We start from the raw sequence: 19,262 nt of genomic DNA, 5'->3' as shown, positions 1-19,262 counted from the left end.
GTTATTTTTAAAGTGAAAAATAATTTAAAAGTAAGTCTTAAATAATATACTTTTGGAATTCAGCTGTCATGTTCATTTAAAACTTCACATTTAAGAATCTGAGTGGGCGATGAAAGTATTGATTTTATAATATTGTGTTGTTGTTTTTTTATCTTTATGTGTGTGTGTGTGTGTATTTACACGATAAATAATCGAAACAATACTTCGATTTTAAACTTTGAGGATAATTTCTGTCGTTTCTGATAAAAATTAGATATATCTACTTTGTACTTTAAAAAGGTCAAATTTAAAAATCCAAATATTTTTCAAAATAATCAGAAAAATACTTACAAAAGTTGAGGAAAACGGTAATTTTTCGGAAACAAATTGTTGTAGATACTTCAGTACTTGACATTTTCACCAAATGTTAATGCATTCATTTTCTATGCACGATAAAAATATTTCAAATCTTTTGCATTATTTATAGATATTTACAATTTTTTAGTTTTATTTCGACAACTATCAAAAAAAAAAAAAAATTTGCTTAGTCAAAAAGATTAAAAAGTGTTATATAAAGTTGCATATAATTTGTTCTTATACCTACATAAAATATTTAAAATATACTATGGATGTATTATATCAGATAATATATTATATATATTATTATCTGTATTATAGTTTATGTTGCAATATTTTAACATTAAAATATGTTTTGAGGTTCGTCAAAATCACAAAAGTTTGCAAATTGTTTTGCAGTTGAAAATTTATAAAACATTAAATTTTTATAGATAAGGCATAGTAAATTTGATACAAAGTTGCTCATTAGTAGTTCATACTGAAATAAAAAGTCTAAAAATATACAAATGCAATTATTTTTGAAAGAAGTTCAAATTTGAATATAATTTCATATTATTTAAACAAAGATTATTTATATTCATTATTTTATTATAATTGAAAAACATTATTCGTGGAGGCATAAAAATGTTACATTTATTATTATTTTTTATTCACATAATGTAATACTAATAAATTAATAATTGTAATATTGTGTTACTAATAAGTAATAGTAAAATAAATTACTTTATCTAATAAAAACATCAAAACACAACATGAAATATACGTTGCGATACAGCCTAATAAATAAATCACGGTCTACACTCAGAATCATTTATTGATAACAATAATTTATATAACTGGATTTAAATTAGAACACATTCTATTACAGGAATCCACTAGAAATATATTACCTAATTGCACAGCAGAGCAATACCCACATGTCCAATGTCCATATTTTAAATTCTGAACGGTTTGATGATGAATGTATTTATTTTACAATATGTTAATTTTTCTGTCTGTCATCACTTTTTAGGACAGAAAAAATTTTTCAATTTTGGGTGTGATTTCTACTATAAAATTAGATCTAGTTGTTCCTTTAACGGAAGGGGGTCAAAACTTTCAAGTATACTTTTCTTAATAATCAAGAAAAACAAAAAACAGAATGTTCAAGCTAAATCAATTTTCGACAAAATGTAATTATTTATGTTATTATAATTCATTAATGACAAACTGTAGAAACTTAAAGTTTTTTTTAAATGTTTAAAGTTTATACCTATACTGTAATTTTCTGTGTATTGAATAATTTATGCCAATAAAAAATTATTCGCTGTGTTAAAATGTTTAAAAATTTAATATATGATCTCACGTAAATTGTAAACATCTGTATACAATTATTAAAAATACGTAATCGCAATTTTTTATGAATTTGGTATTCAAATGTTTATAAAATTCGTTAAAATCACAAGAAATATAAACAAGTATTTTGTATTAAAAATTTATAAAATTCTCTAATTTTCAAAATTAAGATTTTAAAATGTAATATAATATTTCTTATAAGTATTTCATACTAAATTTAAAAATCTAAAATTTTTACAAACACAATAATTTATATACGAATTTAAAGAAGTTCAAATTAGTACGAAATCACATACTAAACAATGAATAACAATGTTAATTATTTAATTTTAATTTTAAATAATTCGTATAGCCTTAAAACTTCTACGTATTTATATATTATGCATTTTCCATATGTCATGACATTTTAAAAATATGTTAATTAGTTTGAACCTATTCACACTATGTTATGGTATTTACAGTAGCGTGTTATTGACACAAAATTTAATAAAATTAATATACTATGGAATGAAACTGTAAACTAAATAAATATATATTATTATAATAATCAAATATTAATAATATTATAATAAATGCAATGTTTTCGGAAAAAATTATACCAATCTACCGTAATAAAGTAATATAAATAACTTTATAGCTACATACAAAAACAAATCATAAATTAATGTACTTAGTGCCTAGTGGTATAGGCTGATAGATCGTCTCCACTCAGAATCGTTTTTCGTTTACAATGATGTATCATTGAATATAAATATAACACAGTTACACACCCATTACAGTGATTAATATCCACCCGACACCTATAATGTACAGCAGAGAAGTACTCACTTGCCGATCTTTTTTTATAGTTATACATATTATATTATAATAATTATTAATTAAAAATATCATTGAATAACAAATCAACTTTTATTATTTTATTGTTATAAACTGTAGATTGCATATATTGCTTAAAATCATATTAAGTCTTCAATTATCCATTATACTTGCAGTTTTATCCTGCAGTAGATACATAGTTAGGAATTTCTAAAGGTGACAAGCCAGTACACAAGGAGGGTTAAGGTTGCAACCCTCTCCACCGAAAATTGATCCTGAATACGTGCTTAAAAGAAAGTGGTGTTATAATAAATAATAACCTTTTTGAATAAAATCAATATAATATACTTATCAATTTATAGGTATATTAAATAATATAATACAATTTATTTTTCACCATTTTTATAGGTATACCTATTAATTTTAATTTAAAAAAATAGTATTTCCCATTTAAAACGTCGTAACCGCAATAAGACTTAATACTGGTAGCCACGTGTCCTGGATTTTGGTACCTATAGTAAGTAAATATAATTTTTACTTATTAAATATATCATAGTATTAATTAAATAAACATTTTATAATAGACATAATACTTATATAATTTTGTTAATTCAGAGATTCAAAAATATTACTTTGAGAAAAATTACCGATTACATATAGGTAGACATACACATAAAAACAGTACTTGAAAAGTAAAAATTTCTATAAATGATTCCATCATACCTAAATCACTTACCCAAATCAATTTATTAAAAACTTAGCTACATTAACCGTCCCTGGAAACCCTCCTCGTTTCCTTAAGCGCAAATGGTGCAGAGACCTAATGGATAACTATATAGTTAATCAAAAAAAAAAAAAAAAAAATTAAAATTTTAAATAAATAAATAATAGACGAAAGTGTCATCAATAGGTAGGACGTCACATCTTCAATCAAGTTGTTCGTTCAAGTTATAATTATTTTTTTTTAATTTTAGTTTAAAGTTATTGTTCTTATTGTACCTACAGCAGGTACAGATTGTGTAAGTAGGTACCTACTTATTACTTATTAGTAGATATTACCTATTATGTATACCTAGGTAAATATTATATTTGTTTACAAGTTTTTTTTTTAGTATAGACTTAAGATACTACCAAATATTTTTGAATGATTAATAAAATTCAATGAGATGTTTATATAACACAAAATATAATGAAATAAAACTAATATAGTATAACTGTGTAACTATATTGTACACATTATATATTTTGTATACAAAAAATGAAATTAATAAATATACATAATTTCAAAAAGTTTCAAGTCTCCTATATGATGAATATTTTACGAATTAAAATATGATAACTAAAATTATTATTATTCGTTTAAACATATCTAATTTCATCAAAAAGTGGACTTAAAATTTTTAAAAGACAACTATTACTTCGTATTTTTGATAAGTTTAAATTATTACTATGTGTGAATAACTTATGATGCGTCCACATAGAACGAATTAAAAACGAACCTATAGCATGAGTCAACAAAATATGTAAACAGTCGCAAATCTGAATATTTTTTAAAGTAGGTGATTCGTCATCATAGAATAATCATAGAAATTTACGAATAACGATAATTCCATCAAAGTAACTTAATAAAATTAGCAATAATAGAACAATCCTCAAGCTCGTGAATAAAATATAAACCATTAACAATAATTTGAATAATTACCATTATTCAATGTGTACAATGGTTGGAGTGAATTTAAACATAATTAATAAACTTATAAAGACATAGTAATTATTAGGATGTATAATGCATTTTAGCAGAAACTATTTATCATATTGACGTATTGTAATCATTATCTAGTAAACAATTTAATAAGTTGGACATAAATATTTAAGTATTTATGCACGGTTCTAACTGTTCTAAGTGAACATTTATGGAACTTTATTTTTTATTTTTATGCATACAGACTATAATAGTGTTTAACAGTTCAACAATAAAGGTTATACAAAGTAATTCATAGAATCTATCGAATATGCTCTGAATTTCATTTGAGTATTTTTTTATTACATAAAGGATTTAATGTTAGTCATTTTTGAAAAAAATCCGCTCATTAGTTTGAATTTGAGTTACATTATTTTTGATTTATGCATGTTATCTATTTACAATATTATAAAGTTCAATGTGAATTACAACATGACGTATAGAAAATAGTTTTTTAATTTTTGAAAAATAAGAGTAAAGGTATAGCATATATATATATATGTTAAGTCTTTTATACAGTAAAAAACTTGAATGAAATAATGGCTATGCATTTGAAATATTTCGTGCTACTTTTATCGTTGAACACACTATATAAGTACTAGGCAGGTACAATATAGTATATAAAGGACGGAAAATACCAGTAAAATCCATAGTCGATAATTATAAGTTCAAACAGCAGTTGCTTAAGCTTAACAATGACGTAGTTGATTACACATATTTATTTTTGTTGTTGTAAACATATCAAAATTTGCAATAATATATAGATATTAAATACTATTTCGGTAGTTATTTAAAAAAATGGTTTATAGAAAGACTATGAAAATCGTTATTGTTACGCTATTTTGTTAAAATTTAAAATTCAAACGCACTTAAAATTTTTTAATTGCGAAAATTTGACTGTATATATACAACACTAATATAAATATTTGGTGAAAATTTCAAGTATTTACAATGATTAGTTTTTGTATTACAACCAAATAGAAAAATCGATTTTGTCAAAAACTGATTTTGCGTAAAAATTTCCATTTTTCCATCTTTTTTTTTTTTTGTTTTTCTCGATTCTTTTGAAAACTGTTAGAAACTGTTTACTTTTTATCTTAAGAATGCACTAAGGATATTCATTTTTTCCATTGGAACCCACCCCCGAAGTTTGAAATTAAAGCATTATTTCGACTAGTTATGCTGTACACAGATACAAAAATAAAAATAAAACACACATCATTGTAAAACCAATACATTCATCACTTCGTTCAGAATTTAAAAATAAAGATGGATTAAAAAAAACAGGTAGACATCTCATGGTTCATGTTTTCCTTAAAGTCAAATTACAGATAGGATTTAAACTGAGACCATATTGGTTAAGATTTTAAGAATAAACAAACGGGTGCCAGTGATTTCTTAAAATTATTTTTTTCCTAATCATTATTTAATATTGTTAATAATTTATTTTCGTACAAAGTTGGAAACCTGAGGTCTTTAAAACAATCTCAGCCTCGATTCTCAGCCAATCTCATTTGCATTGCCTCCACTGTACCTTCGATAAATGTAACACTGTATTAAAGACCTATTATCAAATTTAAAAGTATTTAAGAATACTATCCATACAGTTTTATAAAACATTTTTATGCTATTATTTTAAAGCGAGTTATAAGCATGAAATTCCTATAACTCAGATTAAGCTGTCAGCACACTGTTTTTTTTTCTCTGAACCATGTGCAACGTAACAAATTTGTGTTTAACAGAATCAATCTTGTGTTGTAAGTTTTGTTATTATTATTAACTTTAGATTTAAGACAATAAATTGATATATTTTCAAACTTAAATTTAAGAACATTATCTGTGTTTTTCCGTTGGATTTTTACTTTTTTTATGACACTTACATGTTAAAGTAAGATATTATGAACTTTTTAAAGTTGTAATATTTATTATATTATCGTAATTCGTAACTTGCATAAAAATTAAAATATTAAAAAAAAAAAATTAATATAGACACAGATAACGTTCTTAACTTTAGTCTAATAATAAACACACGTGTTATATTTTCATTTTATAATTATTATAATATTTATTAAGCAAATGTGTTTCTATTATAAAAAAACATCTCAACACTAATCAGGTTATTCATCTAAAGACTAAAAGAGTCACAAAAATAAATTAAAACAACCTGACCTTATACCGTAGGTATATAAACTAATGCATGATTATATTTTTTTAGGGATACATTAATAAGATACTCTATATAGGTACATAACATTAACATTAATCTCAGAGGTTCTAAACAATCTAAACAATTAGCGGATAAGTAGGAATGAAATTAATTTGACTTTCAGCTAAATGTTATTTGTGTATTTGTGTAAACAAGGAAAGCCACATGGAATATATATAATATTAATTATTATGTAAACCATTAAATTAATTTGAAATACGTATTTATCTTTAATAATATATCATGTATGAGTACTTACTTTAAACCTAAAAACTAAAAACAAACAGTCATACATATAAGCATTTAAAATCGAATAAATCATTTTAAATAACCATTATTCATATTTTATAAATAGGTACTGGTATATATATTATATTGAAGTTTTTCTAAGGACCTCACCGTATCACGAAAAGAAATATGAATAAGAAATTAAATATTATAACTTATAAGTAGCATTTCACTTCACGAATCATAATAATATGTTAACATTTGCGTATTGCCTATATTTACGTATTTTAATGATGATTGATGAGCTATTGATTTATTTATATTTGTTTAATCTCCGAGTTCTATTTACGGCTATCGTAGTCGTACCTACTATTAGGTACAATTAATAATAATAAAATGTTTTAGTAGACATTTTATTATTTTATAAAATATATATTTTTTTTTCATACACGTGAAATATTATATTGATATTATTGTGTTTGTTAACAGTGTCTATTGCTAGCTTTAGGTAGACATCATAATTCGTTAAGTCACCCATTTATCAAAAATAATCAGACGTTCAAACGTAGCTGTTTGTATAAGTATAACACAAAAATATTAGATTATATAAATTTCAAATTGATTGTATACTTATTGTATCTGTACGTATTGCCATGGTACTCGTGCAGTTTTTAAAGGAAAAAGAGAACTAATTTATATGTATTTACTATATTTTCTAAACTGGTAATTATATTCATTCATTATAAGTATAATAACCTGTATATAATATGTATGAATTATAGAAATTAAAATTTAATTGTTTTGTTGTTTTATGCGTTATCTGTATGAATTACAAATTATGTGAACAATATTTTTACACTTAGACTTCTGAGAGACCAGATATTACGTTACCTCTACCTATACGCATGCCAATGTATTAACCTACGAGAAAAATTAAACTATTACAATTTATGTATTGTATTTTTGTTAAACAGATAAAAATAACCCAAAATAATTTTAGGTATAAGAATTTAAAAAAAATACCTATGTGTAACCGTCGTATATTGTTATTGTTACATAATTGAAAATAATTTGTAATTCACATTCACATGACCTAAAGTAATGACATAGCCGCATAGATATATAATACAATAAATAACAATGTGAAGTCTAAGATGTCTAAATCCAATTAAGGAATAGAAATAATCAGTTCACATATTCTAAGGCTCTAAAGCTAAGGTTAAAAATTAGTAAAAACAAAGTTACACCACAGATTAGAAATATCCGTTCGACCGTTACGGTTAAATAAAATTAAAATAGTTTAAAAAGTAAGCAATGTTATGGAACCAAAAATAGTAAACGAAAAATTGAGTGAAAAGCACCAATGACCTAGTTTTAATAATATTCGACCTTGAAGAATTGAAACCCTGTTTAATCAATAAACTGCGAGGTGGTTGATGGTTAGGTGTGGTGGTGAACTGATGCTTGCGCACCATCGTTTGCTCTCGGCCTGACCCACTTATCTCAACATAATATCGTTTATCGGCTGCTGTGCCATTTTTCTAAATGTTGTTAAAAAAAAAAAAAAAAAACTTTAACCAAGTGGATAACCAACACAGATATCCAAAAACCAAGGAAGTCGCTATGTAACAGTACAGCTGTATTTCCTGTGTTAAAATTCAGTAGATTTAAAGTGTTTATATAATACCTCATCATTGAGCAGGTCATTGTATCTAATTGTTATGACTATCAAATATGTAAAATTCGAATCATAAATCACTGCACACGAAAAATGATTGTGGACAGAGAGTACGATGTGTCAGCCTCATTAAAATCAATTATAATTTACGAGTTCATATCATTATATCATTATTATTGTAAATAACTCAATGAATTATGAAAGTCAATAACGCATATTATAAAACAGTTTAACAGTGTGAATATTTGCATATAGTATCATTGATTATACCATAATCAATGGCACTTTAATTTTTTTTTGAAAATGTAATGATGTCTAGATAATATAATATAAAATATTAAATAGGTATATAACATTTTATGAGAATGCTAACAGTTAACTATTCATTTTTGAATTAAAATTATTAAACAAAATCAATTTGTCAAAAACTGGTTGTGCGTAGTTTCCGTTTTTTCATAACAAGTTTCTATATATTTTTCCTGGTTATTTTGAAAAGTATTTTTGCAATTTAGTATTTACCAAACAGATCCTATTACGACCCACAGCTCACAAGAATTTGAATTTAGTTGAAATCATAAATTAATATTTTGTACCTACTGCATGAAAAAGTAATGGCAGTCATAAAAAAAACTCCATCGTGCATTATAAATCCTAATTCATAATTACATTCTGAATTTAAAATAAACAATTAAAATTACTTTTAAGTTCTAACTAATTTTTTTTTATAATATAGGATTATGATTATCCATACCTTTTTGTCCTTTAATAATACATTTTTGATAATCTGGTTTTTAGAATTTTTTATCTTCCATTGAAGTGTAGGTATTTTTAAAAACTTATAATTTTCATACCATTAGATGAATGTTCTGCACTTTTAGTAAGACGGGAAACTTCAAAACTTCAAATTCACAATTTTTTTTTGTTACCTAGTCTTTAAGCCAATCATTTTTGTTGAATATATAGAATCTAGGAGTAGTAGTTATCTAGTACCTATATAAGGATAAAAGTTTTTTAATAAATAATGGTTTTATATAAAATATAATAGAATATAGATGTAATATTTCAAATATTTAATCTAAATTGTCAAGTAAGTACCTACTCAATAAATGTTATAAATAATTAAATGTTAATAGATCTTCTAGCTAATATATATCAATATAATTTTTAATAACTTTCTTGACCTACTATCATGAATTATTTTCCTAAGTACCTACATTAAGATATTAAGTTGAGGAACTCAGAATATTGACGTTTAAATTTCTGTTGATAAATTGAAATTAAAAAAAATATATATATATTAATTTCTCTAAACTAGAAATTTCATTGTTGAAATTGGTTCTCTTTAACTTTAATCATTCTTTAGAAAGTATAATTCAATACAAATATTAAAAATAGCTATAGATTTTTAAGAACTTGGTTTTGATTAAAGTACATTTATCATTTTTTCATTTTTGTTTTTAATATTATCATTATAAAAATAATTCAAATATTTAAAATATTACAACTTTTTAAGTAAAAATAACAAACAAACTAAAAATATATATTGATTATTATTATTACCTTGAATGTTATGAAAAATTTGAATATATTTTCAAAATTAAAATTGAAGTATTTATAGAGGAGGTTAATGATGATATGTTGGAACAGTTAATTTTTCTTTTATTCTGACATGATATTAGTATTATGTATATAGTCAATATTTAAAGAAATACAATTAGAATCAAATTCTTTGACAATTGACTTATAATTTTATGGAGTCAAAGCACTAATTACTATTGTAATTAAAATCTATGTTATGGATTACAAAAAAATCTAAGACTAATTATGTAAGACTATCTAGACAACATAAAAGATACAATCAATTGCCATTTAGTTTTGTCAAAATAATACTGAACAGACCTCATAGATTTGTTTTAATAGTATGGAATTTATCAAATTTATCGTACTTAAATTTAAATCAATGTATCAATATTGAATTAAAATTATGAACTATAATCAATATTCAATATTATAATATAATTGAAAATAAGATCAATTATAGTTAAAAATCAAAATTTCTATTATTCTTTTTTTTAATTTTAAAAATAATTTAATTATGAAGCAATTTTAACAATACAATAAATGGTTATAAAATAATTTATTTTCATTACATTAATAATAATAATTTTTAAACTAATAAAAATATTTAAAATATTTAAAAATAACACCATATAATTATTTCATGATACTAATACACCATAAAATTGTGCTTCATGAGTGTTTCAAGCAGCATACTAATGAGTAATAATCATATTTCTAAAAAAAATAATATGGAGTAAATAATTTGGATAGGTTTAAGGCAATAATTTTAATGATAATTATAATCAACAAAACACAGTATTTTAAAAATAATTAATTTTAATGAGTTTTTGGAAAATAATTTTCTATAGGTATAGACAATTTGGCAAATAATGTTTGCTGATTTTCAATAAAAATAAATTATATACTATAAACAATAAATTTTCAATTTTTAAAGAAACTTTATTTTAAAATTTGTATTCTTATTAGCTTTACTTATCACAAAAAGTAAGGGGTTGCAGCCTTATCTGGAATAACACGTTGTTCATCAGGAACGGCATTAAACAATATTGGCTTGCGGTCATGAACAGTAGAAAATTCCATTATGGATGCAACATTACCACACCGATAACAGTAGTTAGGTGCTGACCATACAGTTACAAGTTTATCATTAAACATATATTTAAACCCTGCAAACAAATTTTATAAAATATATTAATAAAATAAATAAATACAGTAGTGATAAAAATAATTACAATGGTAGTCAACCTTGTATTTAATACATTGTTATTACTCAATTAATTTCATTTTATTTTATATTATAAATGGGTTTTTATTATTATTTAGGGATAATACCCTCATTCCTTGAAATAAACACTGAGGAGTAAAATGAATATCTAAAGTGTTTACATAAGAATAATTATTTTATTAATACAAAATTAAGTAAAAATATTATTAAATATAAGCACAAATTATTGTTGTAATGTAATAACAATTTAAAATTGTATTTATAAAAATATATATATTAGTGCTTATTAATTTGCTCAACTACCAGCTTGAGATTTTTACAATTAAATGGTATTAGAGTCTGTACACAGGGTAGTTAGAGTAGACCAGCGTTTTCCAAACTGTGGCCCACGGACCCCTAGTGGTCCACACATGTACCAGAGGGGGTCCACAAACGTAAATTGAAAATACTATACACTATAATATAGTATATATATAAAATGAAAATTTTATTTTTATTGAGGAGGTCCGCAATCATTTTTACTATCTCTAAGGGGTCCAGCTGAGAAAAAGTTTGGGAAACACTGTAGTAGACAGTTGACTACTCAGTGAATATTTTTTTTAGTTACCTATACAAAATTATAATATGTATTATAGATACAAGGTTTTAATTAATAAAATAAAAATTACTTGTATTATACAATATTTATACTAAATTAATAGTTTAAGTTAGGTAACATTGAGATTTGAAAAAAAAATATAAGTTATAAATTGTAATATATCTTATATCTTTGATATGGGTATAGAAGAGTGTGAGTGACTAATATTTACTAGTAGTATCTTCTTTATAATATTAATTATGTATGCATTCCTCATATTGTACATTTCTAAATAATATTAAATATTATTTTATATTTTTATATTATAAAATATTGCAATGGATATTTTATGTTATTCATAAGTTTAATAATAAGAGTGCTGAGTGGTTAAAAAATATAACACCTTTCAGAATAGTTGTCAAAACAGAACTTAAATATAAATTTAAATGTCTTATATATTATTTAAGACTTAAATGTCTGTTTACTTCGTACACTTATGATAATAATTTAATATTTTAAATATTGAATTAACACTAATATAATAAACAAAATAAATAGAATCTACCTCACAGAAGGTTAACTATTGTAATTAGACAGGAGAAGAAATCCATTTTAGTCAAATACTAATATTTTGATATTTACAATGAATAAAATATAATATATTTAATTTGTAAAAATTGTATACCTTCATTGACCAATTGATGTGCTCTACAAATCAGTTCCAACTGATTTTTTTCCATAAATTCTTCAGTGACTTTAGATCCAAATAACCATCCTGCTCCTCGGGGGCTAATTGTCCATTTTTCAATGTCTTCTGGATCAGACCACACTAAATCACAGAATGCACCTAAAAAAAAGAACAAAAAATTAATAAAAATTAAATTAAAAATGTATGATATATTTTTAATTACATATCATGTTTAGCTTACCTTTATATGGAATTTCTTGATTGCGTTCAATTACTCTGATTTGATCTAATGTTGAAATATCAGGAGATAAACCACCATGTACACAAAATACTTCTTCATCTATTAACTATCAAAATCATAAAGTTAAAATAATTAAAAACTTCAAAGGGTTTAATTAGTTAGTAAAAAGAAATCATACCGCTGCAACTGACAATAAATCAAAAACTTTACAACATTCTTTCCATACATTTGCATTTCCATACTTGTTCATACATTCATCTGAAAATTAGAATATTTTTCATTAATTTTATTTTCTTTAGTAATAAACTTAATTATTTTATTTATTCTATAGTTGTATTAGATTCTAGATTAATTAATTAATATTGTTATTATTACTACTATTATTACACATAATTATTTTACAAATTGTTTATCAACACAATATAAAAGAGCTCAACCTAAAACTAGAACCAAAGTCCTTAAGTCCAAATTATATTTTATCAGTGGCGTAAACATGATTTTTGAATGGGGGGAATCAAATATAGAAAACGACATAGCTAAATAGGAGGGGGGAAATTGGAAAATTCCCCACCCTCTCAAAACTTTTTACTTAGGTAGTAAAATATTTAACATTAAGAAACAGTAAATATAATTTTAATTGATTCAAAATTCACATCAAACAAATAAGATAAGCTATAAATTTTAATAAAGTATAAAATATAATCATAGTCGTCATCAACCATTTCGACCAAATAAACATTACTTTGCTATAAATAAACCAAAATAAAATTATAATGGTATTCAGTTTTGACAAAATTGTTAAAATTCAATAGCTCGATTGATCATAATTCATAATATAACAAAATATTACATTATAATGCATAGTACATACTAAATATACTAAGCAAAAACAAAAAATAATAATGCCAATGGGGGGGGGGGATCTGGTCCCCACATCCTCGTCTTGAATACGCTACTGTATTTTATAAATATATTTATTTAAGTTTTGAAATTTTATCTTCTGTTATAAAATAACCACCTTATCTGGAGCCAAGATGCAAATACATAAAATAAATTGTAATCAGCTGTCGGGAAAACTGCATACAACAATGTAAAAAATAAGTTCAACTATGGTATACTTCCAAGTTAACTATACTATGTTTATCAGGAAAATATGATTTCACATACTAAGGCACTAAGAAGTGAAGAATTGCAATGTTCATGTTATAGAAATCGGTAATGCGAGACTGCACCATATGGAACAATGAAAACTTTGTGTTCCTGCTTTCATCTAATTTATGCTTAAATAAATATCATAAGAAATCTGTATACAGTATATTTACAGTTGTAACATTAACTCAATATGTTAAAATTGATATAAAATAAGATTTCAAATGCAATGTATTGTAATAAGTTTTAATCATTATGCTTAAACAGTTATATCAACACTATTGATGTTATTCTAAATGTAATTTTAAATATTGGATAACCCCACATTAATATTGGAGTCACAAGTCACTATAAAATGCATAACAGATAAAGAACTCAATGTATACCAGTGGCATATTTGACTTAGTTTTATAAGGAGTTTTATGATTAAAATTATTTTACACAAAACTTATATTTTACCTATTGATTTTACCGTGAAGTGTTTTTATTTTATTTTTTTTTTACGACACTTTTCAAGCAGAAATAATTCTGAATATATATGTTTAATTCTAGGCTAATAACCCACGCTATTGAAGCCTTTACTTTAAATTAACTGATAATTTAAAGCTGAATATCTACCATAAAATCCATAGACTTGTGTGATTTGTCTGGATTCATGATTGCCTCGAAGTAATGTAATGCGATGTGGCCATTTTGCTTTTAGGGTTAAAAGTCTAGTTAAAGATTCCAGGCTGTAGTATCCACGGTCAACGAAATCACCCATAAACACATAATTGGTATCGGGAACTTGGCCTCCGTTTCTAAACAATTCTTCTAAATCGTAGAACTAAAGAAAACAATCGACATTGTCAACAATGAGATCTCCAACAATAATTCAATATTTACTTGTCCATGGATATCTCCACAAACTGTTACTGGAGTGCTGACCGGCTGAATGTTAGCTTCTTCAATCAACAAATCACATACGATCTGACACAATTTCTAAACAAATAAATATATTAAATTAATAATGGTTTAGAATTCATTGAGGAAGAATCTTGCCTTTAAATCGTTTTCTGGTAAATATTTGCACTGTTTGGCGATCTCGAACCAATTTTCCCACTCGGACATTTCAAGTTTTTAAAAATAATTCTAACACTGCTTGATTACATTAGTCGTCAATATTAAGAACCCGACTTGGGTATGTAAAATTAATTATTTCAAAAAGGAGACTCGGTCCGTTATAAAAAAAAGCCCGAAAAAATAATAATAAAACAATTTAGAAGACATTTTTATCACCCAATATCCTTATCTTGTTTTTACAGCACGGACAGTGTTGTTCGACACTTAGAAAAAAATTAATTGAAGTGCGGGTAATGTGATAACTATTTTTTTATACTCATATTTTATATTCTACCAAAAGGACCACGGGCACAATGGCTTGAATTGCTTGAAATGCTTGAATGTGTTATGAATGAGGAATCGTGACAAAATAAATTTATTTTGTTATGTGATAAATTAATGATGATAGAAATTTGCAAAAACTTTCAAAATCAAAAGTAATGACTAGATAATGGATATACTTCTAATTTACCGGACACTTTTTATATGGGCGTTTTTTTTTTATATAAACGTGCCTTGTTAAATATACAAAAAATGATGGCGAAGTCAACATTTAGCTGTCAAACCTGAAAGACTCAAAGACCTAGTTTTGAAGTTCCGACATTTTTCGATTAAAAAGTCCAAACGAGCAAGTGACCCGGCTTGCGATCTCTTGATGCAACAAAAATACATTTTAATACACTTCTAGTACAAAATTGGTACATCCATTCTTTAATATTAGGGCTGGGATTTTAATGCCTTAACAAATCTCAAAAAATGCCCTTAAAATACTCAAAAATGCATTGAAGTTATATTTATTATAGGTTAAAAATTTGGAAAAAAATGTATGTATTATATTTTATTTTTATAGTATTGTTACCTACTACTTACTATAGTATTTGTTACTTGTATTATTCTGGACGTAGTATGTGGTTACTAATTCAGTAATACTTATCGAGGACTAGCTATGATAAAATCGTTATCGACGATAACTTGTGCTATATAATTTATTATTGGCACCGTCGGCAGTTTGCAGAAAGACTCTTGTTAATCGCAACAGGTTTCCTTCATTTTATAAACAAAATTGTGAAAAATGCTCTAAAAACTAAGGAAATGCATTCAAGGTTAATTTTTTCAAAATATTCAAAAAAAAAATACTTTAAAATAATCTGTAGTATCACCCAAAACATATTTTGTAAATGATAAAAAATCACCAGCAGCAGATTTTTGTCATCCTCATCACGCGTGTAACGCTTCTAGTGATTTATTTCGGAATTTCATTTTTTTTTCAGTACCTAGGTATCCGTAGACCTTAATCTAAGTTAATAGATATTACTATATTAGATACCTTCTAATAGATGTATGCATTTTGAAAATGTTGAATACAATTTTGAGTAACTTAATACTTTTTAAATTATATGCCTATATTAATAGTATTTATACACTACCTATAATATATACTGTTTAGTAGTACAAATACTAAAGTATAAATACTATAATATAATAATATAATATAGACAATAAATTAAACTTGGCTCAGAATAGTATTAATTTAAATTTGTTTATCATAGTTTTTTTAATTCATAATTATAATATACCAATAACTTGTGTCAAGACAAGTTAAGCTATAGATGAGTTCCCAAAAACCCAATAATTAATAGTTAGTAATATTATAAATAATTACAAATAATTATAATTATTATATTATATTATTTTATTAATAATTAGTAGCCTAATATGTAGCCATGTAGGTACTATATATTTTACAAGGTCGATATTAAAATATAAAAAATGTATATTGATGTTAAATTGAGAATGTGAAAAATGGCAATGTCTGATATGGCTATAATCTCGCGGACTTTGAACTCAAAGTTTTCGTCTGTCCGAAAACATAATAAAGGTGCTTGTATTACTATTTTTAGCTTAAAAATGAATTTATATTAGTTTTATCACAAATATAATTAAATGTATTGTCAAACACTGAATATTCGGGAATAGAAAGGTAATTACCTATAACATTTAAAGGTTACTGACCTAGGGTAATATCATAAGTTTTATACAATAACCACTAACCAAATAAGTCATATGATATTATAATAAAAGTTTAGGTAATATAATTAATAACTATGTATAGGTAGGTACTATATTTGACATAATACACATATATTTTTAGCCATATCCTTTGACAAATCTATAGATACTTTAAACGTGTGCTAAATAACCATAAAATATATAGGTACTAAATATTTATGTACATATTTATATGATTGAGTCAATTGAAAAAAGTAATTTTAAATAAACGTTTATATTTCTCATACCTATACTTATATAGTTATAATATGTATCTAAAGCGCGGATTTGTATCATACAAATTTGTATCATATGTGCGTTCTGTGTTGCGTATTGTGTACAATTTAGTAGGTGTAACGTGTATATTATGAATATATTATTAAAGATGGTTGTTTAATTTTGAGTGAACGGACGATAGTGTTTACGCTTCAACTTGTAATTATAAATTATATAACATAAGTATTAAATATATAATTTGTATAAAAGTAATTTTTCTAAAGTTAAAAAATTTGTAAAATTTGTCCTTCTCCTAATTTCGCCGCTCTAGGCCCGGGCCTACAGGGCCTGTGCAGCTGTGCCTAAATACGCCTCTGACAACGGGCCCCTCCGGAGGTCCGGGCCCCGGGGCTCTGGCCCCTACTGCCCCACCCTCTCGCCGGCCCTGTTTGTATGCATTTACATATTTATTCTGGTTGATCATATGATATGCTAAGTGAGCATAAAATTTGTTTCACGATTTAAAAAATGAAAACTTTTTTAGTGTACATTTTTGCATTTTTTTTTTACATTTTAGATTCTGAACGAAGTGATGAATGTATTGATTTTACAATGATGTGTGTTTTTTTTTTTTTTTTTGTGTCTGTCACCACGTTTTGGAGCAGTAAAAGTGCTCCGATTTTAAAAAGTGGACCCTGTTTCGGATAGGAAAGTGAATGTAGTTTGTACTTTGGGGGGTCAAAAGTAAAAAATTTCCAATAGTTTTCAAAAGCGCCGGGAAAAACAAAAAAAAAATGACGGAAAAACGGCAATTTTTACGCAAAACCAGTTTTCGACCAAATGGTTTTTTTTTTATGGTTGTAATTCAAAAACTAATCACTGAAAATACTTGAAATTTTCACCAAATGTTAATGTCAGTGGTATCCGTATATAGTTAAATTTTCAAAAAAGTTTGACTTTTTTTGAGTTATTTATAGACCACTGAAATTTTCGATTTTTTTGAGAAATTTTTTTTAAAGTGTCGATAAAAAATTTTTGGATGACCAAAAAGTTTTGAAAATTTAATACAAGGTTCCTTATGAGTTGTTTTTAATGTAGCTAAAAAAAATTAAAAATCGTTAGTCACAATTTTTTTTTATAAGCGTTTTTAGTTCAAATTTTTACGAAATCTGTCGAAAACGCGAAAATTTGCAAGTAATTTTGAAGTTGAAAAATCATAAAATTTTTTTCTTTTATAACTAAGTTTTGAAAATTTGGTACAAGGTTCTCCATACATTTTTCTTCAAATATATGTAAAAAAAACTCTACCGGATTCAGACAAAAAAATTTTATGAGTGTTTGAAGTTTAAATTTTTACAAAAACCGCGTTAAATAACAGTTTAGCCTCAAACGATTTTTGATATTTGTTATTATTCAAAAAGTATAAGTCGTAGATACTTGAAAATTTTACCAGTTATTAAGATTCGCGTTTTCTTTACGTGATTTAAATTTCAAAATATTTTGACTTTTTTTGAGCTATTTATAGACAACTGAAATTTTCAATTTTTCTGAAAAAATATTTTTGAAGTGTCGATAAAATTTTTTTGGCCCTATCAAAATACTTGAAAATTTAATACAAAGTTCCTCATATGTTATTCTTATAGTGATTAAAAAATTATAAGAATACATAGGCACAATTTTTTTTATTAGCATTTGAAGTTCAAATTTTGACGAAAATTCGTCAAAATTATGAATATTTGCGAAATATTTGAAGTTGAAAAATCATAAAATTTTTTGTGTTTATAACTAAGGATTAAAAATACAACACTAAGTTTTCCATAAGTTTACCTTCAAGTATCTATAGAGAAAACTCGAAGCATCATTATAGGAAAAATTTTAAGTGCGTTTGAATTTTAAATTTTAACGAAATAGCGTAACGATAACGATTTATCCTCAAACGATTTTAAATATTTGTTATTATTCAAAAAGTATAAGTCGTAGATACTTGAAAATTTTACCAGTTATTAAGATTCGCGTTTTCTTTACGTGATTTAATTTTCAAAATATTTTTTAATATAAGCTGGCTTTTTTAAACCACCTTTTTCACCAACCACTA

The 19,262-nt window shown here is 24.9% G+C and overlaps 1 protein-coding gene across 1 annotated transcript; it reads right to left on the bottom strand.

Annotated features, from left to right (window-relative positions):
- Nucleotides 1–10,406: 10,406 nt before the first annotated feature.
- On the bottom strand, nt 10,407–15,076 carry LOC114128831 (serine/threonine-protein phosphatase 6 catalytic subunit). Its single transcript, XM_027993422.2, has 8 exons — nt 14,843–15,076; nt 14,687–14,782; nt 14,420–14,627; nt 12,831–12,910; nt 12,653–12,758; nt 12,409–12,570; nt 10,894–11,087; nt 10,407–10,635 (listed from the first exon to the last, which is right to left on the bottom strand). The coding sequence occupies exons 1-7, from the start codon at nt 14,909–14,911 to the stop codon at nt 10,897–10,899; spliced, it is 912 nt and encodes a 303-aa protein (XP_027849223.2). The 5' UTR covers nt 14,912–15,076; the 3' UTR covers nt 10,407–10,635; nt 10,894–10,896.
- Nucleotides 15,077–19,262: the final 4,186 nt, after the last annotated feature.

This window comes from Aphis gossypii, chromosome 1, assembly GCF_020184175.1.
Source record: "Aphis gossypii isolate Hap1 chromosome 1, ASM2018417v2, whole genome shotgun sequence".
Taxonomy (NCBI): Eukaryota; Metazoa; Arthropoda; class Insecta; order Hemiptera; family Aphididae; genus Aphis; species Aphis gossypii.
Note: the sequence above shows the minus strand (reverse complement) of the source record. Positions and strands in the feature narration are given on the sequence as shown.

Bases quoted from the DNA above. Each gene is read 5' to 3' on its own strand.
- LOC114128831 (XM_027993422.2), bottom strand. From the start codon at position 14,911: ATGTCCGAGTGGGAAAATTGGTTCGAGATCGCCAAACAGTGCAAATAT. The intron at 14,783-14,842 runs GCAAGATTCTTC...TTATTTGTTTAG, and splicing joins TACCAGAAAACGATTTAAAG to AAATTGTGTCAGATCGTATG. The intron at 11,088-12,408 runs GTATACAATTTT...ATTTGTTTGCAG, and splicing joins ACATCAATTGGTCAATGAAG to GGTTTAAATATATGTTTAAT.